Genomic DNA, 12103 nt, shown 5'->3' with positions numbered 1-12103 from the left:
CAAAAATATTGATGACGCGCTACTGTTTACTCATAACTATGTACTAACCTTAGTTCGCGAAGGAGTTCGTTCGCATTCTGAGTTCTTAAAACTCTATGCTGCGGATCTAGACACAGCATCAAGCCATCCTCTTGTTGATCGACGGCAATAGCAAAACCTGGGTAGATTTCCAATTTATGTTGAGGAACCAAATGTTTGCTATTAGTGTCAAAGTAGTTTTTACCAATAGCTGTATATTTTAATTTGTTCATAATGCGTTTAAATAAAACATTATATAAATGAAGGCAGTCATAATCCGCCATATTTTTCTTTTTTTTATAAATTAATTTCACGGAAATGGTTTTCTCCTCATCGTCTACAGTAAAAGTTTGAGATGTGCTCGTTATTTGTTGTGGAAGATACAGGGTGTTGCCTATGAATTTAAAAAAAAATAATTAAACTTTAAACACAAATACCTGTAAATAACAGAATAGTTCAACATTGTTACATCAATATGATAAAAAAATACTATGTGTTCATATATCATATTTCAGGAAAAACTGAAGTAAGCAGCATAAAATAGACAACGTTAGGCGTTGGAAACTTAAACTTAGACTGTTTTGTAAATTCTGCCTTTCATTTATTTCTTTTTCGATATTGTTATTTCTCCATATTGTGTCATTCAGGCAACTGCAGCTCTGTTTGGTTTATTCTCTTGACCTTCCACTTCTGTTTTGAGCTTTTCGTAGCTAGATAGTGTCCTGACTAGATATTTAAACTCCATCACTTCTATTATCTGACCCTCCAGCTCCAATTTACATCTTATTGGACTGTAATAACAATAACCATGTATTTTGTCTTTTTTGAAAAAATTAACATGTTCAAATTTCTGGCAGTTATACATATTAAATCGTGGTTATAAATTGTAAATCATCTTCACTTTGTAAGATTAGTATGGCATTGTCGGAATAGCAGATTATTTTAATTTGTTTTTCTCCAATTTGGTATCTTTTTTTAGTTCATACTTATTATTTCATCCATAAACAGGCTGAACAATAAAGGACTCAAGGAATCCTGCTTGAATTAGAAGTAAGAAGAATCAGTTAAACGACTGATGCATTCAATGAAAAATCGCAGTAAACCCAGGGAACTCACAGGCAGCCATGTTCCAAAATGTCTTTGCAAAACAATGATTCATGTAAACGTTTCTGTACACACACACTAAAATCAGACAATATGTGTAGGAATTGTGGCAACCCTTTAATTTAAGCCTTTGTGTCTTGCTTTTACAGTACATATTCGGCAAAATAAACAGTACTGAATGAATATTGACATGTTTATGATTACTATTTATATATTTAGTATAATATACATGATGTAGCCTTGCAAACATTATTCACGACAACGTTCCCGATAAAACAGATGTTAAAGATGCCCTCTGACACAAAACAAATAATTAATTCTAGTCCGCAATTCCGGAATGTCAGATGGTGGATTGGTTGCCTCCTTCAGCATTCCCCATATGTACGCATCAGGTGGTGTTAGGGTTCGTGAGTGGCGATCTCTCAAAATAAACGGGCAGTATTCGAAGAGACTTCCTGACCGTGTGACCGTTCCTAACATTAACGTGACATTCACATACGTTATAACAATGTTAGGAAACCACTCAGTACATTTAATATTATATGTTTAATATTAAAATTTATAATAATTGTAATATTTTATGTACATATATGTATATTTAATTGGGTGGTATCCCGTCAATAAATAAATAAAATAAAATAATAATAAACCTTACCTCCATCAAATACTTTAGCCATGCCAAGTTGTTTTATAACTTGATTAGCAGCTCTGAACCTCTTATTCTTAGCATCTAATTCGGGATTGAATTTGATTTCGTATTCATAAACTCCTCTATCTTGTGCCAATTCTAATTTAATGTAATTGACAGATAGGCGCAGGGGTTTACCACTCTCACCTAAAATATTAGAAAAATGCATTATTTGGCGAACAGTTTAAAAGCAACAATTATAAGCAGTTTACGATTACATTTTAATATTGATAACGATATTTCTTACAGACTACAGGCCCATGTCAAAAAATGGATGGGTCGGGTCATATGAACCACCAGATGACATATATAGGACGATATAAGAGCATAAAATAATAAGATTCAGCACTATGCCGTCACTTGTAAGCTGTCCAACTGAGTGCTTGTGAGAATTCAAAAGTTCAGGTAAAGTGAGTACATTTTGGTCATATATTTTTGTATGGCAAAGTTGGTAAATTTTTTTGATATTCTGACAATTTCCGGGGTAAATTTGGTCATTTCATTCTGTACGGCATCAGTTTCATACTGTTTCAATATGGTGCGGGAGCACGCCAAATAGAATTCTATTTTAGTGACGTCACGTTGCCTAGCAACCGTCGATTCTCCCATTATGAAATTCTATTTTGTGACGTCAGCAAAATAGAATTGTATTTGGCGTGCTCTGGGCCCAGCTTCTAATCCATTATTCCGCAACGCCGTACAAAAATCATGCGACAAGGGGAAAAATCGAGGGTTGCAATCCCCTCTCTTTCCGTGGGGGGGGGGTGATTTGAAAAAATACGGCTTCGGTTCCAGAGCATTATCTAGCACTTAAAAGTACTATTAAAAATAATGCCGTCAAAAAATTATATTGTTCATTTGAATGTATATTAATAATTATCTTAATTTCAGGGTATACTTGATTTATAAAGCTGTAAAATCATTTGACTCTGTACGGCAACTTTTTTTTAACATGGTATTGTAAAATACAATTGTTATATAGTATTGCCGTTCAAAAGAAACTGTTCTAAAAAAAATTAGGAAAATACAAAAACAGAAATTTTTTAAATTATTGCAAAAGTTTCAATATTCATAGATTAATAAAATATAGCAATTTTCTACATTTTCCCTTGTTTTAAATAGTATTAGGATAAATAAATTAGGAAAAAATGTTGCCGTACATTTTAATGTACGGCACACAACACGGTATTTTGTGTCGTAACACAACATCGCTCAGTAAGCGATATGCAAATGAAAGGAATAAATTCGTTATTTCGTAAACCGGAGACTTTAAGAAAAAATTCCAAAACAGGTCGATTTTTATTTTTAAATTATGATATTTGGCATATATTTTATATAATACTAGTGACGTCATCCATCTGGGCGTGATGACGTAATCGATGATTTTTTTAAATGAGAATAGGGGTCGTGTGCTAGCTCATTTGAAAGGTCATTCAATGATCTATTCAGTAATATAAACATTTACATAATTATTTTTACACGGTGTCCAAAACTAATTTTCCAATTAAATTATTTGACAAAAAAAAAAGAAGAATGTATGTAATTTATTTAACACAGAATACATTTTACTGTTACCCGAAAACAGAAAAAGATAGTTATTTCAGAAATAACCACTGCTTTTCGATTATATTCAATGTTCAAGCCAGCTCCCGCCAGCCACCTGCCTCTTGGAAGTTTAAACAATCAATTTAGGCGAAAAGCAATATTTATTTGTGATATAAACATTTTTGTCTGATTTCTATCTTGGCAGAAGTAAATTGTATTTTGAATTAAATAAATTACATACCTACATTCTTCTTTTTTTTGTCAAATAATTTAATTAAAAAATTTGTTTGGACACCCTGTATAAATAAATATGTAAATGTTTATATTATTGAATAGAGAATTGAATGACCTTTCAAATAAGCTAGCACACGACCCCTATTCGTATTTAAAAGAATCATCGATTACGTCATCCATCACGCCCAGATGGATGACGTCACTTGTATGATATACATGCCAAAATATCATAATTTAAAAATAAAAATCGACCTGTTTCGAGATTTTTCCTTATAGTCGCTGGTTTACGAAATAATGAATTTATTTCTTTCATTTGCACCATACTGTAAAAAATGTAAATTATATTTAATATTTTTATTACTTTCTTATCAATATGAACTTTCAGATTTGTACGGCATTAACTTTTTATAAATTATTGCATTAAGTACAAATAAACTATCTAAATGCCGTATAAAAAAATATCGTCAAGAATTTACATTTCATTCTATGGATTTTTCCTTGAGTTTTTTTCCCCTACAAACTTTTGGACCAACGAAAATGTACGGCATGTAGAAAAATATTATCTATGCATAAAATAGTTTCAAAATAAAATAAATTTTATGTTGTTTCAAATCACCCTCCGGACCAGGGAAAGAGAGGGGATTGCAACCCTCGATTTTTCCCCTCGTCGCATGATTTTTGTACGGCTTTGTGGAATAATGGATTAGAAGCTGTATTGAAACAGTACGAAACTGATGCCGTACAAAAATAAATGACCAAATTTACCCTGGAAATTGTCAGAAAATCAAAAAAATTTACCAATTTTGTGGCGCACCATTTTTTTTACGGCACTGCGCGTTTTCTTATTATTTTTCATGGATCTATCGATGGTAAAAATGCCGTACAAAAACATATGACCAAAATGTACTCACTCTACCTGCACTTTTGAATTCCCACCAGCACTCAGTTGGACAGCTTACAAGTGACGGCATAGTGCTAAACCTTATTACTTTGCTCTTATATCGTCCTATATACGTCACCTGGTGGTTCATATGACCCATCCATTTTTTGGACATGGGCCTGTAGTCTATTACAGATATATAATAATATCTCATTATACCTATAAAATAAGATAATTTTATAATTCATGAGTGATAAATAAGTAATGCTGACTTTAATACAGTGAAAAGAGATGCAATTAGTAGAGGTGGGAAAACATCAATATAAACCTATAGATTTACATTATATTGATAGTTTTCCACCTTTAGACTTACCTGAGTCAAACTGTCTTGTCACAATGGCAGTTGTCAAACTCCTCCGATACATCTAAAGGTGGGAAACTAACAATACAGGGTGATTGATTAGTGGGGTAAAGCTCCGTAGATCCGTTATAGCAATAGATAGCAATAAAAGTTAGTAACAAAAATTGTAGCCAACTTTGAGCTTCACATTTCAAAATTAATTAGAATGTTACAGGGTGTTCGATAACATAGTGGCAGACCAAACTTATGTTTTTTTTTTAATGGAACACCCTATATTTTATATCACTATCGAAAAGTACCATGACCGTACTTTAATTTTTATATAACATTCCCTATGTCTAAATTTATTAGTTTTCGAGATTTTTTCATTTTTCATGGCAAATTATTAATTACGGGTCGAAATCTTTCCAAATTTTAAGTAAGCCATGACTGAATTGTCTAAAACTGACAATTTACCATTACCGATTGTCAATCTGGTAATAATAATAAGTGTAACAATGTAGCAAATAAAGAAATATATATATATAATTTATTAGCAATGTGTGTGTGTGTGTTTTTTGTGTTTTATTGGCACTGGTTTTCACAACCAACTGGCCAGTCAATTTCATAATGATTTTTTAGACTATAACTTATCACTAACTCAGATGAGTAATGTGTAGTGTGTGTGTTGAGTAAGTGTCTTGTTACTTTGCAAAGTCGACGTCATTGTCTTTGCAAATAGACGCTAATTGTGTCCGAACGTCTGCGGTCCCTCCGGTGAGTACCGATTTTCATCCATTAATTTATAATAAACGAAAAAATTTCTGACCCTGGTGAGATTCGAACTCACGACCATTCGGACCTTTCGATCCAAAGGTAGGCGCTCTTACCACTGAGCCACAGAGGGGGGTACTTTATTTAATTTTTTTTGTGTGTGAATTTGATGGCCTTGGCTGAGCCAATTAGCCAGACAATTTATTTTAAAAACAAACATTTTTTTTTTCAATCAGAGGAATTTTTCTGTATTTCTAACTCTAAATATAAGTACATAACAAACTAATATACTACTATCTAAAAAAATACACTGTTTTGGATGTAAATATTTTTTTTGTATTTTTTTTTTATTCTTTTTTTCATTGTTTTTTTTACTACGCTAAGACATAAACCCGATTCAACATTTCGGAGGTTTACATCTTCTTAGTTTTTTTTATCTTTTTTTTGGAATTTTTTCTCTTTTTTTTTGTTTTTTTCTTGTTCTTTTTTTTTCAATTATAATATACAATAATTACTTAAATCTACAGGGTTAAAAAATTAACAACAAAACAAACATTATGTGATCTATTTGATTTAAAATGGATTCAGGATTTTTTTATACTTTGGCAACTATGTCAACTTAGATCTCTGGCGTAGATAATGACGTGCAACGGTAAGTAAATTAGACGGACTGTAGTTTACCAGAATTTGAGGAGGAAAATAAAAATAAATATTGCAAGCAGTGTAAAAAGCTCGTAGTAAGTTCCTGGGATTGTCAAAATTGCACTTCTTATTTTCATCCAAGCTGTGCAAAGCAAGCCAAAGTTGTGAAACAAGACAAGAACCAGAAAGAATTTGTAAACTGCTGTAATCCTAACATAAAAACAAGTGAAATGGATGAGAAGCAATTAGAAAAGAACTTGGTGAATTGAAAAAATCAGTCCAGTACATTTCTGACTCATTTGATGAGCAGAAGAAGGCTATTGAGAAGCTGTTTTTGGAAACAAAGCAACTAACAGAAGACAAAACAGCCGTACCAGTATCCAGCACACCAGTTTGGATTTAGAGAAAAATCATCTACAATCCTTCCTCTTTCAATAGTAACATCCAATATACAGGCAGCAAGATTGCAAGGACTAAAGGCCGCTGGAGTTTTCTTGGACATCAAAAAGGCTTTTGACTCCGTTTGGCATAGAGGATTGTTATATAAACTTCACAGAATGAAATGCTCCCCTTCTCTAATATGGATTATTGACGAATTTCTTAGAAGACGCAGGTGTATAGTTAAGATCAATGAAACATATTCCCATTCATTTTCAGTGCAACAAGGAGTTCCACAAGGTTCACCACTCCCATCTATTGTATAATCTCTATTGCAGTGACATATGCGACAATAGACTAACCAATACTAATTTGCTACAATTTGCTGATGACACTGCAGTGATAGCATATGGAAAAAATTTAATAAAGACAATGGACTTATTGCAGAGGCAGGTGGATGACACAATATCTTGGATGAATAAATGGAGATTAACAATAAATCCTTCTAAAACAAAACTAATAATATTTAACCATAGAATCCAAGATCACTCACCAACTATAAACATATGCGACAATATTATTAAACCCTGCCAAACTGTTAAGTATTTGGGAATAGAAATAGATAACAAATTGAAGTTCAACCACCACACAGCAGTTATAAAAAGGAAAATTATAACTAGAGCAAAACACTTCAGAAGTTTAACATACAAGAATGAGGGAATTACGATTGAAACAGCAGCCAATATTTATAAAATGATTTGCGCCCATGCTGGAGTATGGTTCTGCAATTTTCTATAATTCTAAAGGTCCTGCCAAAAATAATATAAAAGTGGCTGAAACAACTAGCCTTCGACAAATTACTAGAATGCGTCATCCTGATAATCCACTTCATAATCCATCAAACAGAATGCTGTATGATAAAACTGGAATTGAACCTATTAATGAGAGGCTCAATAAGCTGTTTAAATATCTCTTTATTAATGACAATAACAAAAATTTGATTGAGCCCCACATTGTGAAGATACCAGAGGCCAGTGCCCGTAGATATCCAGGAAGAACTCTTTTTGAAGAAATCTGCTACACATCAAGACAATAAACAACTCTATTTAAATCATCATCTGTATTGTAACTAATTGTCAGTGATATTGTGATTACCGCCACATACAAATATATTTTTTTAATTATTGTATTGTATTAATATTAACAACAAACATACATATACTGTATTAATGTATATTAATTGTGTAAATTGGCTGAAAGACTTCGGTCGATGGCCTTTTGGTACATTGTATCAATAAAGTATGTCTCTCTCTCTCTCTCTCTAGGGTGTTAAAAATCATGATCTTATATACAAAATTATGAGACGAAACAACAGTGTTCTTTGTATATAAAAAAATACAAAAACAACAAAAAACACAAAATTTCTTTGATAAAAAAAATGAAATTTTCTTCTTAACAGCAAATAATCGATGTGGTATGATAAAAGATGAGACCTCAGATTCAGAATCTATTTCTATCATTAGCTCATCCTAGTCATCTACAATCTGCATTTCAATGTACTGATGAATTGTGGGATTTTGTTTTTCATGAGGGCCAGCTCAGTCATGGATTGGTCTACGTCTAACAATTTTAAATTGTGAACAATAAAAGTTACCTTATGAGCCCGTTCAGCAGTGAGCCGGTTTCTTTTAGAGGAGTGGATAAAAAAAACCACCATAAGTACTGAAACTTCTTTAAGTCGCTGCACTGGATGAAGGCATGCTTAATATATCAACTACTATTTTAGTTAATTTTGTTCCGAAACATGTTCCTTTTCACCATATGATCAAGTCTAGTTTTTCAATTGATTTTACAACATATGTTTTTCCAAAAAATCCCTCCTTAGACCGATAAAGTGCCAAATCTGCCATTATTTCAGCCGACTCATCACCATATTTTAAAGTTGCTAAATTATCTACAAACTCAGTTTCCTCCACTTGTTCTTCTCTGCTTAAATGAACACCATTCTAAATATTTGCATGTTAATATTGCACCAAAACAATAAATATTGACACTGTAAACACCCTTGCTAGTGGTTCATGGGATTGGCAAAAACAATATACCTATATATTTTTTAAATTATAATAATTTGACCCGTATCTAGTTTTTATTTTTGTTTCGGTTTTTGGAAATATAGAAAATTTTGGCAGAGAATATTCTCGAGAGAATTTTTTGCCCGAGAATACTCTCGTTCTCGAGAATATTCTCTTGAGAATTTCTTTTCTAACATCACTAGTGACGTCAAAGGCTATGATGCTGATGACGTGCAACGGTTAGTAAATTAGATGAAGTATACACTACTATTTGCTCTTAACAATGAAAGTAGGGATATGATGTGTGGAGAATGCTTGTGATTGGTGAGGAGACCTATGGAGGGAGAATAGAGTGGTTGAGTTTCGGATTGATGAGGGAAAAAGAATTCACTGTGTAATTAAGATCGCAAGCAACCAGTCCAGTTTCAAAGGTAGTATCTTTGTGTAAAGTGGTTAATTTGGTGGCCATGGAAGCAGATTCGTGTTTGAGACGAAATCGTGATCAAGTCGAGAAGTACAAACTCCTTGTGTCCGAATAGATTACAGTTTCTGTCTGGAACGAGTAGCCAGTTTATATCAACTTGCACGAGATATCGAGCTGAGAGAAGAAATCTTGGAATTATAAAGATTGATATTGTTTGTATCGAGCCATAGATTTAAATGAGAGAATTCGAGCAAGTGCTGTTTTTGTTTGTGAAACAGTTTGAAGGAGAAGGACAGTCGCAGCATCAGACGAGCACGTTGTGGGAGAACCGAGGACAACACAACCCATGAGAAGAAGTAAAGAAGATAGAAAATGTTAGTCAGAGTTAGTTGTCAGTTTTACAGCATAACTTATTCATTCATAAATTCATAGAAGATATAAGTAATCTATTTAAAAAGTGAAAATTAAATTTTGTTTTTTTTTATAAATATAATAATAAGAACAGTCTACCGAATGATTTGAATGAATTTTGGTTAAAGGAGATAGTAGAATTAAAGTTTTTTTTATTAGATAAGAAATTTTTACAACAGAATAAAGTTTAGCATACATTTTGAATCTTATTCGCGGTGTGCAAGTACTTGGAAGGGGAAACGAGAAATGACCCTGCGCGAGTCGCGGAGAAATATTGCAACTATTTTAAATAATTCATATTGTCAATTGAAATTGTCAAATTGACGTATATTTCATACCTTCTGTCAATGAAGCAGAAAAATTATATATTGCTCCACAATATTGATATGATATGCAATTATTATATAAAGGTATATTTAATTAATTTTATTTTGCTTGCAGTACTGCATTTTAATAACTAATTTTATTTACTACATACAATTGTTGACGTTTTCATAACATAACCTGAATCTTATTTTTTCTTCTTATTATTTTTTTGGACTATGGCCTTGACAATTATCCAGTAACCAGGACTAATATAATTGGCCAATATAATTAAAAGTGCGAATTTTAGTATAGAGCGTAGAAATAGGGGTCGCTTTGCCGAACTTGCATGGTCCCAATATTTATGGTATAGTATATAAATAAAAAATAGTTATAAAATTTATATGATTTTGAGTATATTTATTTTCCTTGTTTTGTCCTGGATAAAGTAAACAACTAGAAAAACTAGAAGCCACAAACTAAAGGTAATACATTAAAATCAATTATGCCCTGAGAATATTTTTATTGGAAAGTTTTATTAAATGTGGTTTTGTTTTCATGAGTAGCAATTAAACTAATTATTTAATTAATCGAATTAATGAGATGCTGATCAATCTCATAACAGAGAGAAAATACAGAGCATAATAATATATGCACATATAGTCCAGAAAGACTCTGCGCATCCGCTAGGAAAAATATTCTAATTCGGATTTTTTGCACAATCTTACTCAAAAAGGACTCCTTTTATCAAATTCGCATGTTGCCAGGACCAAAAGGTGGTCAAAAATTTTTTAAACGTTTTTTTTTTGGTTTTTTCTTAAAACTATTTTTTTGCATGGAAAAAAGTTTTTTTATGTTTCTTGGATCATTCCAAACAGAAAAGGTCTTTAGTGACTTTTCTCTAAAAATGATAGTTTTTGACATATAAGCGATTAAAAAATTGAAAAATTGCGAAATCAGCCATTTTTAACCCTCAAAAACTATGTGAAAAACTGAAAATTTGAATGTTGCCAAGGTAGGTGGATATTCTTTAAAAATCGATTGATGAAATCCTGAAGAGTTTTTTGCAATACAATATTCAAAACTCCTTTGTTTTTTAATTGCTAATCAAGCGTGCGCGACACTATTTTCTACCGACAGTATGGTGCAAATGAAAGGAATAAATTCGTTATTTCATAAACCGGCGACTTTAAGGAAAAATCCAGAAACAGGTCAATTTTTATTTTTAAGTTATGATATTGTGGCATATATGGTATACTAGTGACGTCATCCATCTGGGCGTGATGACGTAATCGATGATTTTTTTAAATGAGAATAGGGGTCGTGTGCTAGCTCATTTGAAAGGTTCTTCAATTCTCTATTCAGTAATATAAACATTTACATAATTATTTATACAGGGTGTCCAAAAAATTTTTATTAAATTAAATTATTTGACAAAAAAGAAGTAGAAGGACACCCTGTAAAAATAATTCTGTAAATGTTTACATTACTGAATAAAGAATTGAAGAACCTTTCAAATGAGCTACCACACGACCCCTATTCTCATTTAAAGAAATCATCGATTACGTCATCACGCCCAGACGGATGACGTCACTAGTATACCATATATGCCACAATATCATAACTTAAAAATCGACCTGTTTCGGGATTTTTCCTTAAAGTCGCCCGTTTACGAAATAACGAATTTATTCCTTTCATTTGCACCATACTGTCGGTGGAAAATAGTGTCGTGCACGCTTGATTAGCAATTAAAAAACAAAGGAGTTTTGAATATTGTATTGCAAAAAACTCTTCGGGATTTCATCAATCGATGTTTAAAGAATATCTACCTACCTTGGCAACATTCAAATTTTCAGTTTTTCACATAGTTTTTGAGGGTTAAAAATGGCCAATTTCGCAATTTTTAATCGCTGATATGTCAAAAACTATCATTTTTAGAGAAAAGTCACTAAAGACCTTTTCTGTTTGGAATGATCCAAAAAACCAAAAAAAACTTTTTTTCATGCAAAAAATATAATTTTGGGAAAAAAACAAAAAAAAAACGTTTAAAAAATTTTTGACCACCTTTTGGTCCTGGCAACATGCAAATTTGTTAAAAGGAGTCCTTTTTGAGTAAGATTGTGCAAAAAATCCGAATTAGAATATTTTTCCTAGCGGATGCGAAGTGGCTTTCTGGACTAATACAAAATTAACAAAAATTTATTTAAATAATCTTGCAAGTCAGTTGCTGTTGTACAGTGTTTGTTGGAGATCAACAACAATGGTTGAGTATAGCATCAAAGAATATATA

At 32.1% G+C, this 12103-nt stretch overlaps 1 protein-coding gene across 1 annotated transcript in view; it reads right to left on the bottom strand.

Moving 5' to 3' along the window:
• The window catches only part of LOC114328871 (piwi-like protein Ago3), an 89347-nt gene that overhangs the window by 76084 nt on the left and 1160 nt on the right, over positions 1-12103 (bottom strand). The window contains exons 2-3 of the mRNA XM_028277840.2: positions 1778-1957; positions 49-412 (exon numbers count right to left, since the gene is read on the bottom strand). Of these exons, the coding sequence (XP_028133641.1) occupies positions 49-412; positions 1778-1957 (544 nt within the window). The remainder of the gene's footprint in view (positions 1-48; positions 413-1777; positions 1958-12103) is intronic.

Source organism: Diabrotica virgifera, chromosome 1 (genome assembly GCF_917563875.1).
Source record: "Diabrotica virgifera virgifera chromosome 1, PGI_DIABVI_V3a".
NCBI lineage: Eukaryota > Metazoa > Arthropoda > Insecta > Coleoptera > Chrysomelidae > Diabrotica > Diabrotica virgifera.
The sequence above is the reverse complement of the archived record's forward strand: the minus strand, read 5'-3'. Positions and strand labels throughout refer to the sequence as shown.